Below are 21,449 nucleotides of genomic sequence, written 5' to 3'. Positions count from 1 at the left end.
ACAACATATTCTCTTAAACTATGTCGTATTGAATGAGGACTGAATTTTCCATCTACTTTTTCATTTTTCCACATTCTTCGATGTTATTTTTTAAAGAGTTTATATTGAAAGACTATTAGTTTATTATAATATATATTTTTTAATTAGTCCAATATTTAGCTTTTTATTATTACTTAAGCCCGACCAGGCAAGATTAAATCTGTGTTTGGAGAAAAGTAAATAAATAAGTTCTATAAATTCTGGTTTGTTAAATAAAAAAAAGTAAATAAATAAACAATTTATTATAGACACGTTTATTTTAAATTAAGTTAATAAATACAGCACACATTATAACATTTGGAAAATAAACCTCTAGATATGCATAAGTACTGGAAGCAACAACAAAAAAAAAACTTGCCAACAGAGATCTTTATCCGTTTTGAATATAAATGTAAACATTGTTATAAAAAATTCTAACTGCGAAACATTTTACAGCACATAATTACAGCAGGAATTGAGTGTTAAACATGGGCTGTTACAAACACAGTGATTGAAATCCATAACTGAATGTGACGAGACAGAAACATTAAAACAGCCATTTTCGACATATTACGCATACAAAGAGTGAATGTGTGCATTTTTAAAAATAAAAATATTCTTTTAAAATAGTTAAAGTTCTTTTAGAGTTCTTCTTTTTCTTTATTCCCTTATATCCCTTTAACCCCTTCACTGTCACCGTCCCACAGGTGGGACGCCTGGTGCTCTTTTTTTGATCGCCTTTTTTTCATATCATATATTTAAGTAATTATCACAAATTAGGTATCATTTGAAAGCTTACAAACTCAAAATCCATCCTGTGAAAACCGTTTTGAAATCGGACATTGTGTTGCCATGGAAACGTTACTCTAAATTATTCTAGTGGGCTCCTCCCCTAGTGGGCGTCGTCATGTTTCATATTACAACAATTATTTTAACTACTTTCTATTCAAAATCTTTTCCAATCTTGACAAAACGCATATTGTCGGAAAGGTCTGAGTCTCAAGGGTCCATATTTGGTGACTGTTTTGTGATGGAAGTAATATTTGGACAGAAATTTACAGGAAAATGCATCAAAACAACAATAAATGGAATTTGAATGACACCCGGTGGCTATTTTTGGTACAGCACCCTAAACAAAATCTCATGGGGACTTCAATTTTTGTGATATCAACTTCAAATTTGGAACACAAATTGGTTAGACATATGGCTTTGATTTTATAGTAATTTTAGAGTAAATTCTTTTTTGTAAAATATATATTTTATATGAAATAAAAAATATTTAGTACAGTATTTTTCATTTACAGTAAATTTAAACTTCCATAACTATTTCATACTTTCATATTTTGAATTGCTTTCACTTCAGCAATAATCTGCAGAATGTCGTCTTTAAAACGAGACCAAACTTTGGTCTATATTCCAAAGCATTCTTGAATTACAGCCCTTTAAGTTTGGATAGTGCATTTTCATGTGTATTCTAAAAAGGGGGGTGACAGTTAAAGGGCTAAATACTTCAATTACATTTAAAATGGGTTGGTCCCCCAGTTGGTTCAAGACATTGACATAAAGCTCTGATCAAGTTATTAGATCTTTGATGATCTCGAACTCCAGCATCTGTCTCACTCTTCCCAGAACCCCCTCTTGTGGTTGATGGCGTCAATGACTTTAGCCCTGAGTGTTTCCTTGTTCTGATAAACAGGAAGATCTAACAGAGCATGGCAGGTGAGGGCCTGTGGTAGATGGTCCTGAGTTAAGTTGAGCAGAGATCTCACTCTCATCTTCACCGCACTCATACCCAGAATGGGCACTTTCTCAAACCCTGTTATGAACACTTTAGAGAGGAAAACAGGGGGAAAGGTTTATTTGAAAGAACTCTGGATGTGTTCAGCATACAGGACAAAGTCACTATCAGAAAATCTTAGGAGCAGCTAGAGTAGATACAAAAAATATTACGTTTAATTTAATAAAATTAGATCTAATTTCGACAAATGTCATTTTCTAGATTACTAGACACCACATAATCACTAGTGAACTTACATAGAAAGGCCTTCTTCTCATTTGGTGTCAGATCATCAAACACTTCCCAGAATGAGATGATGGTTGGATGCTCAGCATGAAATGATCCTTCATATGTTGTGTTCTAATGATCAAAAGATATATGTAGTTAATATTTACACTGTTGAGAGCATAGTATAGTCTTTATTTCTGTTTGACATATGTGTTATCGTGGACCTGTTTGAGGACGTCCCAGTCATATTCCTCATTGCCCACCAGAACTCCTCTCAGCTCCTCTGGCTCAAACATCTCCACCAAGCTTCGGTCACACGCTTTGAAGAAGCCTCTCTTGAATTCTTCAAACACTTCCTCTACTGATTTATTCAGGATGTAATCCACATACTTGTCCACAAATTCTCTTCTGTTGCAGAAAAAAAAAACATCTTTGCATTTTACTAAGATTATCAAATACAGTGACCAAATACAGTGTTCTAGTGAGTGACATGTATATGGGTATCTCAGTATAATTAGATTTCTTTATAAAATTATATTTAAAAAAAACCCTGACCTGTTATTATTTGTGACCATTTTTCCTGGCTCAGCTGGATCCAGTTCAACTTCTGTTCCATCCCATGTGATCTTATGGAGAAAGAAATATTTTTTATTTTTAAGCTCATTTACTAACCTTGTGTGCAGACAAACATGTGTGAAATCTGCATACAAACATTTCCATTTTCAAAATACAAAATTCACATACTCTGGGTGGCCTTTGTGAAGGAAATTTTACATTTAGATGTGTTTTACTATTAGATGTGTTTTTATTTCATCTAGATATGGTTTTAACTCTTAGAAGTGTTCATTTTACTTAGAGGTGTTTTTACTTAAGATGTGAACCTTAACCTTTTACTCCTAGATGTGTATCACTTGTTAACATTAACATTGAACATTTAACATTGAACATGTATTTGTACTAATCATTATTAAAGAAATGTAACCAAGCTTTTAGAAATGCATACGTTAAGTGCAGGAACTCATTGTTCTGGGTGATAAATGGAAACTAGCTGGCGGGAACATATTGTTCTGAGTGATAGAGTGCTCAGTTGCAAGGAAGCTGGGTGAGAGGTATATAATGATGTCGAGGAGAGCTAACTTGGCCCTTCTCATGACAGACATTCTCTGTATGTGAACTGCCTATTTCTTGCAAGAAATAAAATCATGTTTGATACTTTGACTTTTCAAAGGTTTGGATTTGTATTCCTTCCTCCTCATTTTTCGAATAGAATTATTTCCACAACACCTTTTAAACATGTTAAGGTATAATTTTATACATAGCTATTTCATCTTATATATGTTTCATCATAAAAAAGTAAGAAATGGGTAAATAATAGCCCAAGCTGAGAGGTTTCTCTGCATAAAAATGCAGATATGCATATGTACAGCTGTCTGTGTAAAAGGTGTTTCTTGTGTCTTTAGAAATCATTAGCCTTTAGGCAGTAGAAAGTCCTTATATGGAGATGGTTTGGGAGTGTTTTATGCAAATTATTAACCTTGAACATGCGTTCTCTCATTTAGAATACTCCAAATTCATTAATATTAGAATGAGGTTAAGTACAAATTCATGTGCGTATGCATGTGTTGTGAATTAGGCAGAAATGTTTCATGCGAAGTTCTCCTGTGTGTATAAATTTGAACAATCCACGCAATTATTAGTGAATGAGGTCTTAAAAAAGCTACATTACTGCACATAATAACACAAACTAACCGTGAAGTACGTGTTCATTTCCTCAACATCATCGCTGTAGTCCAGGATGTACTGCAAACTCCTGAGAACATCATGTTTCAGATTCATTAAATAATGTCACTCAATGATCGGTGGCAGCACATACAGAGACCATGGATTTACATTTTAGCAGTCAAGAACATACCAAGAGAATCAAGATAACATTGACTGTAAAAACACTCACTTGCCAAGAACCGGACTGAACTCTATCAGGTCCTCAAGAGATGGTTTGACATTGAGAAGCTTCTTGAACAAAGCTAAAGGAAAAGGCAGATTCACTACAGAGGTGTTGTTGAAGGCCAAGCCACAGAGAATCCCAAACAGGAAGTACTTCTCCTTCTCCACGCTGAGCTGGTGTGGGACAATAAGTGGTTAGTGCCAAAGAGAACAATAATAAAAATGTAAATAAATGGGAAAACACAAAAGAGGCATTACAGTAGGTAGGTAGAAAGTGTTTTTCCATTCCACTGTGCTACTTTTTTATTGTTTTTCTATGTAAACATGTGCTAGACGGACGCGTTTGACCATTGCACTCTTGTCTTTTGTAGCGTCTAGCGCATGACAGCATTATAAAACACAGCGCTCAAGTTGAAAGAAGTTCAAAGCTTTAAAAATAAAACATGTTTTTTTCCCCATTCCACTATCTGCGTCTCACACTATCTGCGTCTCACATTATCTGCGTCTCACATTGTTTCAAAAGTAAAAGCATGTTCTATGTGAATGGCCCCTTAAGCCGGGTTCAGGTTCACACTGTACGATTTTGACCACAATTTGACCATCTGAGACAAATTTTGTAAATCCTAAAAGATTCCTCGGATCCCAGGCCAAAATCTGAAGTCTTTAATCGTTAGTTTGACACGACCGAATAATGCTCACTGCGATCAAATTTGACCTTCAAAGAAACTCTGGCAGTGTCAGATTTGAGGCACAGTCCTGTAGTGTGACTTCTCCTACGACCGTTAAATCAAAAACCAGTAGGAGCAGTAGCAGTACCTGATGACAAAGCTAGTGAGACCGTCTCCGGTTACGTATGTAACCTAGGTTCCCTGAGAACAGGGAACGAGACGCTGCGTCAGCTTGACGCTACGGGGGAACGCCTCCAGCGTGACAGGTGTCTGAACTACTATCGAATCACGGCAATCCTATTGACCGGCGACAGCCTATGATGTCATCAAGGTGCGACCAGGAAGTATAAAAGGGCGCCTTGCCAAACATGACACCGCCCTTCGTCTGAAGGGACTGTTTGGCAGGCAAACCCTGAGGCATGGCAAAGTGACGCAGCGTCTCGTTCCCTGTTCTCAGGGAACCTAGGTTACATACGTAACCGGAGACGTTCCCTTTCGAAAGGGAACTCGCGCTGCGTCAGCTTGACGCTACGGGGAACGAAATACCAACGCCGCCATGCCGAGGGGAGTGCATGCCCACTGGCAGTGACAACTGTCAGAACAAACAAATTCAACTGAAATGCCTGAACCACTCCCCCTCTGGTCACATAAGGCTGTCAGTGACAGCATTCCCTACGGTCATAGCCCAAGCTATAAGCCTGAGTAGGAAGCTTCGAACACTTAGAGAAGTTCTACCAGGCCGCTCAAAGGCCCGGATCCAACCCATTCGAAAGAAGGGGGCTCCTTTAAGGAAATGTGGCTAGGGGGCCCTAGGGCGCCCCAGCCAGCCACTACCGCCACCAAGGAGGCCTAGCTTGGTGCCTTTTTCAACGGGCACTTCAGCCGGGCCATCCCTGTCTGTTCGATAACAGAGCCTCTGGACACTCGCCTCCTGAGGAGGCATCCAGTCCCAGGGACTGCAGAATGGCAGTGGCCTCCTCGGACCGGATCTCAGAGACGGGAATCCCGGAGAGCAGCACTCAGCTTAGCGCTTTCTACCCTTGCCATCGAGGGGAGTAATCTGCTCAATCCTAGGATCTACTGAGCTATTATCAGATAGAAACACTCAGGAGGCCAGACTGGCCTAAAAACTGATCTAATTGGGAGGCCACCCTAGGGGCCTACGACCACCCGATCAGGCCCAGGCAGCCTTGGCTCACATAAGACCCTTCCGAAAGGAGGGGAGCATAAAGGGGGCTGCCCGGTAGGTAAACCAGGTTGCAGGCTGAAATCCCCTCCTTGGGGATCAAGTAGCAGAAGCGACACCAGTCGCGCTAGGGTGACCACTAGCTGTCAGCATCATGCCAGTTAATAGTCTTTGTACTGAGAACAAAGACCCATTAGGGAGGCCTAGTGAGGCCTAGTGTATGCCAGAGAAGCCTGAGATGATCAGGAACTCGCTTAGAGGGAGGCCTGGCGAGGCCTGCTACCTGATAGCAGTTGAAGCCGACTGTCAAAGTAGCTGGAAAACAGAAACTCGTTTTCTCAGGGAGGCCTAGTGAAGGCCTAATACCTGAAGGTCAAGCTACACCAACTAGCCGAGTATCCTGGCTCGCCCTCAGGGAGGCCTAGTGAGGCCTACTACCTGATAGCAAGCCTTGGGGAGGCCTAGTGAGGCCTACTACCTGATACCAAGCCTTAGGGAGGCCTAGTGAGGCCTACTACCTGATAGCGACTCGTGCTAGCTGTTTCTCAGGTGACTGGAGCCCAGGAACATGCCCTTAGGGAGGCCCGGTGAGGCCTACTACCTTACGACCAGTCTTCAGGGAGGCCTAGTGCGGCCTACTACCCAGCAACAGCCTAGCAACTCCTGTACTAGCTGACACGGCGACTGGCAAACAGGAGCCCTCCTTCAGGGAGGCCTGGTGAGGCCTACTACCTGCCAGCAGTTCATCACAACCTGCCAAGTGACTGAATCCAAGAATGCGTCCTCAAGGGAGGCCTGGTGAGGCCTGCTACCTCATGCCGAGTCTTCAGGGAGGCCTGGTGCGGCCTACCACCCGTCAACAGCTTAGCAGCCCATGCTAGCTGACACAGCGACTGGCGAATGGGAGCCTGCTTTCAGGGAGGCCTAATGGGGCCTACCATCTCACAGCAGGCCTGCAGGGACGGCTTCCTGGTGACAGGAGTGAAAAACTGTGATGTTATAACCTTGGGCTGACAGTAGCTTCTCTGCTGGCTGACAAAAATTAACATCCAACTGCTGACAAGGGTTATAGTTGGGAAAAACTGCTACTTGAAAGCCGACATCGTTGGGGAGTAATATATACCGCAATACACAAGGGGCCGAACTTTGCAGAGGCCTACCAAGGCTGACTACCTATGTTCAAGGTTGCAGCTAGTAATTTGCCAACCTCCCCAAACGTCGGGACTCACTCGCAAGGAGGCCTAACTCTGAGGCCTACCACCTGACCTGGAGTCTACTGCCAAGACTGCCCCAGCTGGCTACCCACAGCCAGCTGGCCTAAAAATCATCCCAGCCTAGCTGGGTGACCCATCCCGGAGGCCTCCAATTCCTTCTGGAGCCAACTGTACAATGGTGCAGTCTTATCGGCAGCGCCTACAAACACTGGAACCTAATCACATTGTCCATAGCAGGGTACTCGGCAAACCAAACGCCCTGTACCCCCTAAGTGGGGGGAGTACCACATACGCCACCCACCTCATGAAGGTCCTAGCTTTAATAGCGCCTAACATACCGTGTGAGGGCGTCAGCCATGGCAATGCTCTGGCTACAAGGGAGCTCACGACCAAACCTACATAAACCAAAAGGTTGTGAAGTGCTGCTCAACCCGAGCCATGGGTGAGGCAGAATGATACAGAGCTGGATGTGGAGGTACTCAAATCTACCCTGCCTTGTCAGGGGAGTACGACCAACTGGCCAGGGCATATACAAGAAAGGCCAGCGCCTGCCAAAAAACTGGCGGCCTCTAAAACTAGCTCTGGAGGGCCGGGTTGAGCTATGCATACGGAGTTTACGTACTTGCATGAAAAACGGCTAAACCCTGCCCCACGACTACTGGCTAAGTCGCTATCAATTCTGCACAGCACCAACCTGCATTACTAGCAAAGGCCCCAGAACGCAGGCAAGGGGGCGGGCCTTGGCCGGACTACTCTGCGTAAGAGGAGGCTACATTAGGGACAAATAATAAAGCTAAGTTCAAAAAAGGAACAGCTACCCGGAGCGCTAGCGCTTCTTGGCGCGCGACTCCGTAATCCCTAGAAAGCCTAGGCCAATCTAGATCTATACCCGAGATCCCAAACAGGGCCACTACTATTGCCATAGCAAAAGGGGCACTCAGGTAGAAGTGCCAGTCATTACATAGATCTGGTCCTAGATCTAACCGTAGTTCTAGCATAGTCTGATCCTGCACTCTCCAGAAATTTACACTGAGAGAACAAACAGACCGCCTTACCCTGAGGCGGCTACCAGTTAGCAGTTTAATACTAGGAGAAAAATGCCTAGCCTTTCCTCAGAAAAACAAGCCCCTATTTTTTTTTTTTTTTTTTTTTTTTAATCGCTACACACCCTCAGGAATGAGCAGCATTCCCAGCGCTAATACTAACGCATTTTCTTAGCTTTTTAGGACTGGGAATAAAAAGGGCTGAACAGCACACAGCGTGTAGCATATATAATGTTTGCTGGCCTCCACTAGCAATACTAGCTCAATTATACCGAGCTTAAGCAACTGGTAAACGTTCTAGCCAACCTAACAGGGGAACTACAGGCCCTTTTAGAACATATCCAGCGATCCCCGAAGCCCTCAGCAGGGAGCATAAGTCAGAAAATATGAAATAATTTCCCACATATAGGGGACTTACCCACTCTCCTGCGGCACACCATGATATCGACCCACAAGCTTAATTCAACATGTATGCTTAGGTGTACCACTACCACAGGCCTGAGGGGGCGCACTCACCGACCAGCCAGGCGGGCCCTAGCACATCATCGTGGACCCACCTAGGCCGGATGTAAGAAGCGCCTGGGGAGATGATGAAGAAGAGGAGTGAGGGTCAATGTAAATTATCATCTCACCCTCAGGGAGGAGATCCATCATGAACGCTGACTGCGCTTTGTGATACACAGCTCCTACTTCTCCCGGGAGTCCGCCTCTCTGTGCCCCACCCCCGACTGTGGGGGCGCACGAGAGGCAATGCTGGCCCTTGGGCCCTGTCTCCGGTCCTCGGACCGTGACGCCTCCCGCCTGCCTGGGACCCGGATCTCAGTGGCATGCAGGTCCTCAGACGCTGCCAAATGTTTGCTATTCCTAGGCGATGCTGGCCCTCGGGCCCAGACTCCGCCAGTTGCGCAACCACTGCATCAGGGAGAACATCCCCTGATCGAGATCCCTCAGCAAACCGGCCTGGTGCACACGAAACACCGCCATGGTGTAAGAAGTAGCACCGGGCTGACCCGCTGCTGTGTATGCCCTGCCATTAAAATGACACATCGTTTAGGTGGCAGGGTTAGAGCTCTCAGCTTCCCAGATGTGAGATAAAACATCCCATTAGTCGGAGGCAACGACACATACCCGACATCAGCGGCATACTGCTGATGTCATACCGCTGATATCAGTGAACATGAACTGAACATAGGTTAATCCATGCCCTCTCGATCTAATTAGGAAGATCAGGAAGGAATGAAAGCCCAACTGAGCCAATGATTATGGCTGGGGAGAAATCGATCGTTTAGTCCAACACGAGCGATCTCTCCTCTAACGCGACAACACAGCGGCCGCAGCCCACCTGCAGCGCGATTCATAACATTCATTGGCTCAGCATACACAGTCGGGATGGCTGAGACGATCAATCCTCCTTCTCACAGCCATCCCTAGAGCACTTGAAAACAAGTCTCGTCAGCCGCCAGATCGTCAAAGGGAAGAATGCCTTCCAGTGACGATTCAACGAGCTCTATCCAGGAAACCATGATGTGAGTCCGCGCTCAGCCTCGGCATGAACGGGGACCGCATCATAAGTCTCGGATGCCAAACCCTCTTCCCTCAGGAAGAGAATCAGATGAGAGCAGAGCGATCTCAGATTGTACAAACGCTCACATTAAACAAACAAACAGACAACTCGATAAGAGCTGACTGTGCATGCTCTTGATCCCAGGCAGAAACAATAATGAATTTGGATTACCTTACTCGAAGCAATTCAGACAAAACAGTCCCTGAAGACGAAGAAGCGGTGTCATGTTTGGCAAGGCGCCCTTTTATACTTCCTGGTCGCACCTTGATGACATCATAGGCTGTCGCCGGTCAATAGGATTGCCGTGATTCGATAGTAGTTCAGACACCTGTCACGCTGGAGGCGTTCCCCCGTAGCGTCAAGCTGACGCAGCGCGAGTTCCCTTTCGAAAGGGAACGCAACAAACCACCACTACTCTCTCCACACACACTGTCTATGTTTTATTTCCAGTTTCCTTTTCAATAGAAGCCATGATCAAAATGATTAATGCTAGAGATTGTCTAGGTTTGCTAGCCATCATTTCTATCCCACATGTAAATGCAGCTCACGTCACTGAACGTGTCACGAATCGATGATGTCTTGCGTGTGTCCGTTTTGAACACATCTTGACTGCCGTACAGTCGGACATTAATGACGACTGAGATCCCGCAGTGTGTCATGGCTTACAGCGGAGATCATGTTCGTACAATCGTACTGTGTGCACCCGGCTTCAGGTATATAACCTGACTTAACTAAATGTTGTTAGCACTATTTACGTCTCTAGCATGACCTAATGAAAAAAGTATTTTGCTTACCTTTGTGGGGAACCAGCTCAAAGTGTTGTTGTCATTGTACATGAGCAGCTGAGACTCTTGTGCACAAAGCTCTTTAAACACGTTGAGAAAAAGGTCTCTCTTGTTCACATCTGTTTTTCTCAAATCCTCTGTGTAAAACACCTGTTACATAACCAAAATAATGTATTAATACTGCAGCTCGTAACAGTTTGTATAATAAAATCTGCATACAAAAAATACCCTCTATGTTACTGAATGAAAACTTTACATCATCTCTTTCCTTACCGACAGGAAGTATCCTCTGAGATGATGCTCGCTGGCCTTTCTCAGTATAGAGAAACAATCCTCCAGCAGAGCTGTACGTCTCAGAACCATCTCATAACTACCCTGCAGTTAAAGCATTTCATTCTGTGATTAAAAACAACATGGACACAGAAGTAATTCCCAGGAAACCTTTAGTTAGATTTTTATTTTTTTTTACCTGCCATGCTCTGTTCTGCATAAAGCTACATTTGGCCTCCAGGTTAAAGATGCATGGAAGTGATGAGAGATTTTTTAAGACTGTCTGTAACAAAAGAAATAGGAGCATCATGTTTATTTTATCTGTAATTTGCATACATATCAGATATGGTAGAAAGTCTTTGGGGCTCACTTTATAGTAGCTTTGCTGTGCCACCAATGCATTGATTTGTTTAGGCAAGCCAAACCACTGCTGGTTGTTCAGATCTACATTGATGGTTTGCAGCTGTTGAGTTGGGGAAAACAAAAATTATCAAGAATGTTTTTTTGTTTGTTTTTTTTCTCCCAATAATTTTTTTTTGTAAGTGGGAATTAATGGTCAATCAATATGTGAATACACAAATGATCAGCAGATAACTGTAACAGGAGTATTAATGCCACTTGTGACTTGTGTCACTTTTGACTCATGTATGATTACAGTGATTGCTTCCATATTTACTGTTGCCTAGATTAAAAAGATATGCAGTAGACCAGGTGGCCACTGTCCTTCAGAGTTTAGCTCCAACCCCAATTAAACACAACTGAACCAAGGTAGTCAAGGTCTTCAGGATTACTAGAATCTTCTAGGCAGGGATGTTGGGAGAATTTGGAGCTAAACTCTGCAGGACATTGAAGACAAGAGCAGGGCAAGAGCAGGATTGAACACCCCTGCAGTAGATGACACGGTAACATCATCAGCCATTGAAAAGCCCATATAGTTTGACCAGTAGGAATTTCAAAATGTTTTGGTCCTCACCACCTCTTGAAGATCATTGACCTCATGAATGATGAAATCACTCTTTGTGATGTTTCTGTGGGCACTGCGGCAGACCTTTCCAACAGAAACACTGTTATTGAAACTACCATTATCAAAATAATACAGTTAAATGTTTACTTTTAGTATAATTTTGATCTAATGTATAATAAAGGCACCTGATAGACCATCTGAAGGATCCGCGCACATTTCGGCAGGTGTGCTATGTCCCTGTCCAACTTAACAGCAATCCTGCCAATTAACATGACAGAATCTTTTTGAAATAAGTCCACCAAGTTTTTGAGCCAATCCTCAGGCAGTTTGGACCAATAAGTCTCTGAGAATATAACATGCATGTATCATAAGAATACAAATAGAACAAGGTCTAAAACACAAAGGATATAAATGTCCTCCAGCTTTACCTAACACCTTGCGAGCAGCAGGATTCAGATCAAGGATTCTGGAGGCCAGTGCTTCAGTGAGTTCAGTTCTTTGATGTTCCTGGAGTCGTCCGATGAGCTCAGGGAGGAGAAGGTAAAGTCTCAGAGCTTCCACACCAGCTGGATTTGGATTCAGAGACGGCAACAGTTTCTGTTGAACCACCTTCACTACCTGAGGAACAAAAAAACATCAACTGGATCTCATGGTTTAAAATGTAATGAACATTTCTGTAAATGTTGGATTTACCATTACCTCTGAGATCAACCCTTCATCGTTTGATAACTTTGCAAAGGATGTTTTAACCAGATCCAAATCCAACCCACAATGTTCCTCAGACGTCTGATAATGTTCATCACAGCTACAAAGACAGACAATTAAAGTCATTAAAAGAATTAAAGTCATTTTAGGCACAAAAAGGAGGAACTACTAGATAAGACTACCTTCTGATTAGTATGTTTACCTTGTTTTGAGGAAACTTCCATTCAGAGAGGCAGCCGAGGAGAACACTTTGTTTATGTCCCTGTGAACAACAAAACTATACTTTAAATAATATTTTTATAGTCTATTGATATTATTTCCCATATCTAAAATACTGTACATCACCTCGTTTTGAACATATTTCTTGATTGAATTATGTCAATAAAGATGTTAAGAACGACTGTTTCATGGACCTACTGTACAGTAGTGTACATAAAGTCAGGAGCGTTTAGCATTAGTATCTCGGTGGAAGCACTGTCTATAAAACTGAGTCAAACACTCACTTCTTTATCCCCTTCCATGAATTCTGTATCAATTTCCTTTCAGACAGCCATCGGTCAATCGTTCTGTCATCTAATGTCAAAATCCCTCTGCTTGGATTCGGTTTCGACTCATTCAGTTTCTACAACATACATAAAAACATAAGTAATCACAGTGCAGCAATAATTTAACTGTTAAACAATTGGTAGATGAAAACTGTCTGTCTTACTGTACCTTGAAATACAAGGCAAAGGAATGATTCTCCCCAGCAATTATTTTTTTAATCATATATTCATGATCACATTCTGTGTGCAACAAACATTTAGTTTAGTTTAGAGTCCTGAGCAACATCTTAAGTACTCATAAGAAAAATATTCATAAGAATATAGCCTATTGCTAAAAGATGATTTAATTACCAGTTGACAGATCTACAGGAAAAGGCACAGACTGCTTGATCATTTTTCCATTTCCCAGCTGCCCTTGCATCCCACATCCAAATGAGTAGATCAACTTTGACGATGCGACTGACACAAGTGTGTGACGTCTTTATACAAGAAAGAATCAAAAGCCAAATTACTGAGCAGAACTCATACATCAGACATGTTAACCATGTGAGGAATTACACTCACCTAAAGGATTATTAGGAACACCATACTAATACTGTGTTTGACCCCCTTTCGCCTTCAGAACTGCCTTAATTTTACGTGGCATTGATTCAACAAGGTGCTGAAAGCATTCTTTAGAAATGTTGGCCCATATTGATAGGATAGCATCTTGCAGTTGATGGAGATTTGTGGGATGCACATCCAGGGCACGAAGCTCCAGTTCCACCACATCCCAAAAATGCTCTATTGGGTTGAGATCTGGTGACTGTGGGGGCCATTTTAGTACAGTGAACTCATTTTCATGTTCAAGAAACCAATTTGAAATGATTTGAGCTTTGTGACATGGTGCATTTTTCTGCTGGAAGTAGCCATCAGAGGATGGGTACATGGTGGTCATAAAGGGATGGACATGGTCAGAAACAATGCTCAGGTAGGCCGTGGCATTTAAACGATGCCCAATTGGCACTAAGGGGCCTAAAGTGTGCCAAGAAAACATCCCCCACACCATTACACCACCACCACCAGCCTGCACAGTGGTAACAAGGCATGATGGATCCATGTTCTCATTCTGTTTATGCCAAATTCTGACTCTACCATCTGAATGTCTCAACAGAAATCGAGACTCATCAGACCAGGCAACATTTTTCCAATCTTCAACTGTCCAATTTTGGTGAGCTTGTGCAAATTGTAGCCTCTTTTTCCTATTTGTAGTGGAGATGAGTGGTACCCGGTGGGGTCTTCTGCTGTTGTAGCCCATCCGCCTCAAGGTTGTGCGTGTTGTGGCTTCACAAATGCTTTGCTGCATACCTCGGTTGTAACGAGTGGTTATTTCAGTCAAAGTTGCTCTTCTATCAGCTTGAATCAGTCGGCCCATTCTCCTCTGACCTCTAGCATCAACAAGGCATTTTCGCCCACAGGACTGCCGCATACTGGATGATTTTCCCTTTTCACACCATTCTTTGTAAACCCTAGAAATGGTTGTGCGTGAAAATCCCAGAAACTGAGCAGATTGTGAAATACTCAGACCGGCCCGTCTGACACCAGCAACCATGCCACGCTCAAAATTGCTTAAATCACCTTTCTTTCCCATTCTGACATTCAGTTTGGAGTTCAGGAGATTGTCTTGACCAGGACCACACCCCTAAATGCATTGAAGCAACCGCCATGTGATTGGTTGATTAGATAATTGCATTAATGAGAAATTTAACAGGTGTTCCTAATAATCCTTTAGGTGAGTGTATAAATAAATCTGCCCTTAACACTGATAGCTTATGAAAGGTCTAGTTTACCTCCCACATGTGACCTGTGACACTTCAGATCCCCACAGTTCAGCAACCACCCGCGGATGATGCTCGTCTTCAAATGAGTTGTGCCCAAGCTGACCAGAACCTCCTGATCCAAATGTGAATATTGTGCCACCCTGAAACATAGACATTTTCAGTCCAGTTTGTTGTATGCTAAATATGGTATTATAATATGGATATATAAAATATTACAAAATACTACCTTTGATAGCGTAGCAGTGTGTTCCCCTCCACATGAGATGGACACCGTTTTCTTTCGGTTCAGACTATTTACAACCGTTGGGACGTGTCTGTCTGTGGTAGAAAAACAGTACATTCATAACTTCCAATGCTTTGATATAGATTTGACAGAGTATTGCACAAATGTAGTATATGTATATGTACTTTCATACTATTACTGATTTATTTTGTACATGATGAAATATTCAGACCTGTAGTGTCTCCGAGGCCCAGCTGTCCACTCGAGTTCTTTCCCCATCCGAACACGACTCCAGAGAGAGACAACACAAAGCTGTGGTCTCCTCCAGCGCTGATCTGAGCCAGTGGGATCCCACACAGACTCTCCACGCGTTGAGCTGACAGAGAGCCGCGATGCTCTTCTTCCCTCAAACCCAGCTGACCGTGAGAGTTCTCACCCCATACGAACACCTGACCATCTGAAATACCAACAGCTCTGCATATCTACACTCAAATGCCATTAATTCTTGTCAATCATAAGATGTCAAAAGATAAAAATAAAAAAAACAGGGCCCGGTTTCACAGAAAGGGCTTAGATTAAGCCATTAGGCCTAAATTCAATTAGGGCATTTGAGTAGCTTTTATTAACGTGCCTTAGAAAAAAAAACAATGATGAAACAATGGCACTGACATATTTTTAGATATGTCTAAAACTATTTAAGTTGCTTTCAGTTAAAACAGCTCAAACGTGCATTTTAGTATGTGACTGGTACTAGACTTAAGCCTTGTCTTTGAAACCAGGGGCAGATGTTAGATGAAATGCTCATGAATACCATTGGTTAGTGCCATTGAATGCTGGTCTCCACATGTGATCTGAGTCACCTGCCTGTTTTCCAGACCTTTGAGAGGACTGCAGACACAAGATAATCTGTCAGATATAGATTTGTTATTATCACTTATGGTAATTTATACTGTTAAGCATAAACACCTGCACATAGTAGGCCTAGAATTGTCCATCATGAAAACTCTTCCATCATCAGCAAGAAGAACCGCACCATCTCCTCCACAGACAATCGATATGAATCGGATTCTGTTATTATTTAGCTTTATTTGCTCTGGAGTAAATTAAATATTTTCATCAGTTCATCTTCATTTTGTATACAAATAGACATTTTTTAGGCAATAATTAATACTTTAATACGTCACATTATACAGACAGCGAACTTGTACAATCAAATATAAATAGTATATTAAAATAAAGAATTTAAAACATTTTTATTATATAATGATCTCAACTTCATGAATGAAAAAGGTGCCATCATACTTAATTTTCCATCGCAATCACAATTTTCCCCGCGCAAACTCAGGACCGAGACCTTCCCATCCCGAATGAATCCAACTAAACTCCTTCCAGCTGACATGTCCTGAACTGTTTTGGGACACATGGATCGTATTCCACTATTGCCATCATGTTTGACTTTGTCAGGCAGACCGAAGCCCTCTCTGACCTGCGCTCCCCAGTAGCACAACATGCCCACAGCTGACGGATGAGACATTCAGACTCCAGTGTCTCTCTGCATCCTGGAGAACACTCTCTCCTTAAATATACATGGAAAACGAGAGCGAAACTGCTTTGTTAAGCAAGCTCTGGACTATTTATTCTCACGAAACTACTAACGAAAGTAAAGTGTGTTGTTATTCTTCCGCGTTTATAGCGTCAGAGACGATGACGATCGGAAAACGAAAGCCAAATCTAAGGGAAATTCCTCCACACACCCAACCCAACTGATTAAAAACTACTGAAGCTGCGCGACAACATGACATGTATGTTTACATGTTTACACATGAAAAGTTTCTGGAAGATCGCCTAAAATATGTATGTCGATGCGCGCCGCCATTATTCGGAGTATGGATGTAACGTGAAAAGGTTGTGACACGACTACATTCGACGAGACCTCTAGTAGGCTAGGTAAAATGTTAATGTAGCCTACCACTAGCTACTCTTCCACTACCAAATGGAAAGCGATACTCACGCGAGACGCCTTTCAACAACCTTTTTATTTTGGCTCAGTCTTGAATTAAAGATTTTTGTAAATGTTGGATTCAGGTTTTAAAGATTTTAAATTATTATTTGTTAAATTAGTACAACATAGTTTGATCCTTTTATTGAAACCCGGCCAGGAAAGATAAAATGTGTTGGAGATATGTAAATATTTCAAAGCTAGCCAATCTTGGATTGCATACAATTTAAAAAAGAGACACTTCTCTTATCTGGTGTCAAAGTACTGGAAACAGAAACCACCAGAAAACTGTATCTGTTCTTCATCGTAATAAATGTCAACTTTATTACCAAATGATTTTTTTTTTTTTTTTTTTTAAACAACCAGCCCAGCCCCAGAACTCCAGCATCTGTCTCACTCTTCCCAGAACCCCCTCTTGTGGTTGATGGCGTCAATGACTTTAGTCCTGAGTGTTTCCTTGTTCTGAAACAGGAAGATCTAACAGAGCATGGCAGGTGAGGGCCTGTGATCAGGGCCGGCCCAAGCCTTTATGGGGCCCTAAGCAGAATTTTATTTGGAGGCCCCTCAGTGCCACCAAAACAATTGACTATTGTCAATTCTTGATAATTTGCACACGACCCATTATCAATTTTAATAGCTGTAGCTGTGTTGCTTAGGCTACATCAGGGGCCCGTTTCAGTAAGGAGGTTCAACCAACTCTGAGTTTAAACCTGAACTCTGAGATGGGAAACTCTGAGTTTTGGGTTTCAGAACAGCTGAATTGAGGTAGTTTAATCAACTCTGAGTAGACTGACTGAGTTAAGCACATGCACCCCAACTATGAAAAGCCACGATCTGAAATTACAATTCACCATGGCAACAGCACCCAACAAAAAGACGTTCCCATACTTCCGGGTCAATATGTAAGTTTAATTCTTAATTATTTTAATTAAGTTTAATTTTCATGGTATCCAAAAGGCAAAAAAAGAACGTGGCAGCAGCTAAAAATGAAAAATAAAAACTTAATTCAATCAGGTAAAGCTTTAAGCAAAAATGGGTGTAGGTTTAATGACTTTACAAACATTTGACATAAATAAATATAATTCCGTGTCCAATGTGAAGCAGCTTTTCCCACATAGACCCTTTTCACAGACTGTGATGACGTGTTTTAATGGTCATCAATATCGTCAATCCTGCAACGTTTTTTGTATTTTTTTTTTTTAATGTATATACATTTATAAAACTAATACTTTGTATTATATTACTTTTGCATCAAATTACAAAAAACAAGTTACCGCTGCTGTGAGGATGTTTCTAATACAGTGTCTATGGGACTGACGGTGAAAATTAACATCTTTCTCTCTTTTCACTTCTGTTATCAATCTCACTCTATTTTTCCCGCTTTTTGAAAGTTGTGAAATCACTATTGTGGAGTTTTTATTTTGCTATTTGAGCAAATGGGCACAAAAACATATACATTTAATGTATTATTTCATTCACCGCTATAAGAGTTAACCCAACTATGACGACTTCAGCTTCGGAAACCCAGAAATGTGAAAAGGGTCTATGCACTTTTTCACATAATGAAATGTTCTCTAAATCCCGCCTGTTACATTTATTAATTATGGTAATGACATTAACATTTGACTTCTACTCAGGCCAGCCAAACACCAGCACCAGATGAAGAGGAGATGGAGGAAGAATATTAACATCCAACAGGAAAAAGAATGGAGTATTTGTAGGAAAAAAAGATGACCATAAAAATTGTAAATAAATGTATTTAACAGCTGTGGTGGTTATGGCCTATATCTCGTACTACCATCTGGCAGCATCCTTCCATTCCATACAGTAATCCATTTTCAGAAAGTGTGATGATGGGAATATGAGTCATCAATGCGTCCAACCACTGAAAATCCTAAAGGAAATTCTAATTATTAGGTTACTTCTAGAGGATTATCAAATGTTAGGATCCTGTATAAAAGGACATGCCATTTTTGTCACTTTGACAGTGTTCTCATGAATGAAAATATAAGCAATGAATGAATGTTCCTCCACTGCAAAGAATGCTTTTCTTACTATGTATTTTTGTCAAGTGGCAGATAATTTAATTTGTGTTAAGTAGGGCTGTCAAAAGATTAATCACGATTAATCGCATCCAAAATAAAAGTTTGCGTTTACATAATATATGTGTGTGTACTCTGTTAATTATTATTTATATATAAATACACACACAAACATGTATATATTTAAGAAAAAAATATTATTTTTATATATATAAAACATTTATATTTATATATATTATAGATTATATAAATGTATATACAGTATATACATGCAAATATTTCTTAAATATATACATGAATGTGTGTGTATTTATATAAATAATAATTAACAGAGTACACACACATATATTATGTAAATGCAAACTTTTATTTTGGATGCGATTAATCACGATTAATCGTTTGACAGCCCTAGTTTTAAGTAAACTTTGCTTACATTAGATTTAGATTAAATAAATAAAAAAATTGATATTTGTACTTTAAATACGACCAAAATACTCAGTAAGAAAAGCATTTGTGCTGTTTGAATGAATGAAGTATTTAACCACCGCTGGCGCTTTAAAAAGGGGAGGAGACTGAAAGAAACTCTGGGTTTACCAAAGAAAACCTGCTCCTGACCAGGTTAGGTTCACAGAGTAAGTTACCGTGGTAACTGACTCTGAGTATAAGTTACCTCTCTTTCAGAAACGGGCTTGACTTACCCTGCTTTCTCGGGTTTGACATACCTCCCAGTCTGAAACAGAAAACCCAGAGTTTCCCTTATTTTAGGGTTAACATACTCAGAGTTTTCACTTAACCTCCTTTCTGAAACGGGCCCCAGGTCTGCCTGTCATGTTTTTACCCTTATACGTTTTTTTATTGTAACAGTAGCAAACTCACAAGAGTGCTCAGGTGTTAATTTGCACTTTGATATTCAAAGTCTTACAGTACACTCTAAAAAAAAAGTCTCGTAATCATAGGGGAACCTTTTTTAGTGCTATATAGCACCAATTTTGGTGCTTCAGTGGTTCTTCAGTGGTTCTTCAGAGGTGCTATAAAGCCCCTTAGTCAAAGAACCGGTGAAGAACCGGTGAAGAACCTCTGAAGAACCGCTGAAGAACCTCTGAAGAACCGCTGAAGAACCACTGAAGCACCAAAAATGGTGCTATATAGCACTAAAAAAGGTTCCCCTATGATTACGAGCCAAGAACTATTTTTGGTGCCATATAGAACCTTTTTTTTTTTAGAGTGTACTACAAGGGCCCATTCCAATAAGGAGGTTCAACCAACTCTGAGTTCAAACTTGAACTCTGAGTAGACTGACCCTGAGTTAAGTGCGTGCACCACGACTATGAAAAGCCATGATCAATGGAGCTCTGAAATTACGATTCACCATGGCAACAGCACCCAACAAAAAGACATTCACATACTTTAGGGTCAAAGGTAGGCTAAGTTTAACTCTTATTCATTGTTATAATATCAGAGGTGAAAACTGGCAGAACGGCAATTTATTTTAACTAATATTAATTTTCATTGTATCCCACAGGCAAAAAAAAAAGAAAAGAAAAAAGATTGTGGTAGCAGCTAAAAATGAAGTACAACAATATATTTCAATCAGGTAAAGCTTTAAGCAGAAAATGTTCATGGGTGTAAGTTTCATGACGTTATATCATTCAATGTCTATTTTAATGTGCAGCAGCTTTTTCCACATAGTCTAATGCTCTTTTCACACAATGTTCTCTAATCCAACCTTTTACATTTCTGAATTAGGGTAATGAAATTAACATTTAACTTCTACTCAGCCAACAGCAAGAAGGCAGAGGCTCACAAAATGATGCACCACCACCACTAACAGAAGAAGAGGAGATGGAGGAAGAATATTAAAATCCAACAGGAAAAAAAGAACTATTGCTTTTGTATTTAGCAAATAAAGATGACCAAATAAATTGCGAATAATATGTGTTTAGTTAACAATATATTTCAGACTACCCTTGCATCTGGTACTCTTCCATTCCATTTAGTAATCTGTTTCATTTTCAGAAGGTGCGATGATGGGAATATACCTGTCATCAATGCATCCAACCACATTGGAAATCCTAAATGAAATTCAAATTATTACTTCCAGAGGTTGCAACAAGATATCAAGTGAACATCATTTAGCCTGATTTCTACACCACTGACCTGCAATCCTGTGAAACTCGCCGTTGATGCTCTCATTTGTGCACAGGAAACAACACAAACATATTCAGAAAGAGCTCACGTGAGAGTGAGGCAAACTTTCCTTACCTCTCTGCATTCAGCGGCCGTACTAATGCATCCCTGATATTATATAGAAATCCATCATTAAAACATGGTATACTGCTCAAATAAATATGCATGTGGATAGAGCAAGAAAGAAAATCCTCTTTCTTAACATGAATGCAACTCTACAAATGATTGCAGCCTCCTCATCTACAGGATGCTATTTTTTTGTCATTT

At 41.1% G+C, this 21,449-nt stretch overlaps 1 protein-coding gene across 1 annotated transcript in view; it reads right to left on the bottom strand.

Moving 5' to 3' along the window:
- Window positions 1-283: 283 nt before the first annotated feature.
- LOC307124190 (E3 ubiquitin-protein ligase HERC2-like) overlaps window positions 284-21,449 on the bottom strand; it is a 38,909-nt gene continuing 17,743 nt past the window's right edge. The window contains exons 26-49 of the mRNA XM_079813237.1: window positions 16,257-16,472; window positions 15,921-16,047; window positions 15,766-15,842; window positions 15,187-15,411; window positions 14,958-15,049; window positions 14,741-14,871; window positions 13,263-13,390; window positions 13,081-13,151; window positions 12,870-12,988; window positions 12,569-12,628; window positions 12,361-12,466; window positions 12,090-12,279; window positions 11,847-12,004; window positions 11,671-11,745; window positions 11,068-11,160; window positions 10,897-10,980; window positions 10,701-10,802; window positions 10,437-10,577; window positions 3,975-4,141; window positions 3,773-3,833; window positions 2,579-2,649; window positions 2,248-2,431; window positions 2,053-2,155; window positions 284-1,846 (exon numbers count right to left, since the gene is read on the bottom strand). Of these exons, the coding sequence (XP_079669363.1) occupies window positions 1,635-1,846; window positions 2,053-2,155; window positions 2,248-2,431; window positions 2,579-2,649; window positions 3,773-3,833; window positions 3,975-4,141; window positions 10,437-10,577; window positions 10,701-10,802; window positions 10,897-10,980; window positions 11,068-11,160; window positions 11,671-11,745; window positions 11,847-12,004; window positions 12,090-12,279; window positions 12,361-12,466; window positions 12,569-12,628; window positions 12,870-12,988; window positions 13,081-13,151; window positions 13,263-13,390; window positions 14,741-14,871; window positions 14,958-15,049; window positions 15,187-15,411; window positions 15,766-15,842; window positions 15,921-16,047; window positions 16,257-16,472 (2,993 nt within the window). The 3' untranslated portion in view covers window positions 284-1,634. The remainder of the gene's footprint in view (window positions 1,847-2,052; window positions 2,156-2,247; window positions 2,432-2,578; window positions 2,650-3,772; window positions 3,834-3,974; window positions 4,142-10,436; window positions 10,578-10,700; window positions 10,803-10,896; window positions 10,981-11,067; window positions 11,161-11,670; window positions 11,746-11,846; window positions 12,005-12,089; window positions 12,280-12,360; window positions 12,467-12,568; window positions 12,629-12,869; window positions 12,989-13,080; window positions 13,152-13,262; window positions 13,391-14,740; window positions 14,872-14,957; window positions 15,050-15,186; window positions 15,412-15,765; window positions 15,843-15,920; window positions 16,048-16,256; window positions 16,473-21,449) is intronic.

The sequence above is a fragment of the Gobio gobio genome (genome assembly GCF_949357685.1).
Source record: "Gobio gobio genome assembly, chromosome: 3".
Lineage (NCBI taxonomy): Eukaryota > Metazoa > Chordata > Actinopteri > Cypriniformes > Gobionidae > Gobio > Gobio gobio.
Note: the sequence above shows the minus strand (reverse complement) of the source record. Positions and strands in the feature narration are given on the sequence as shown.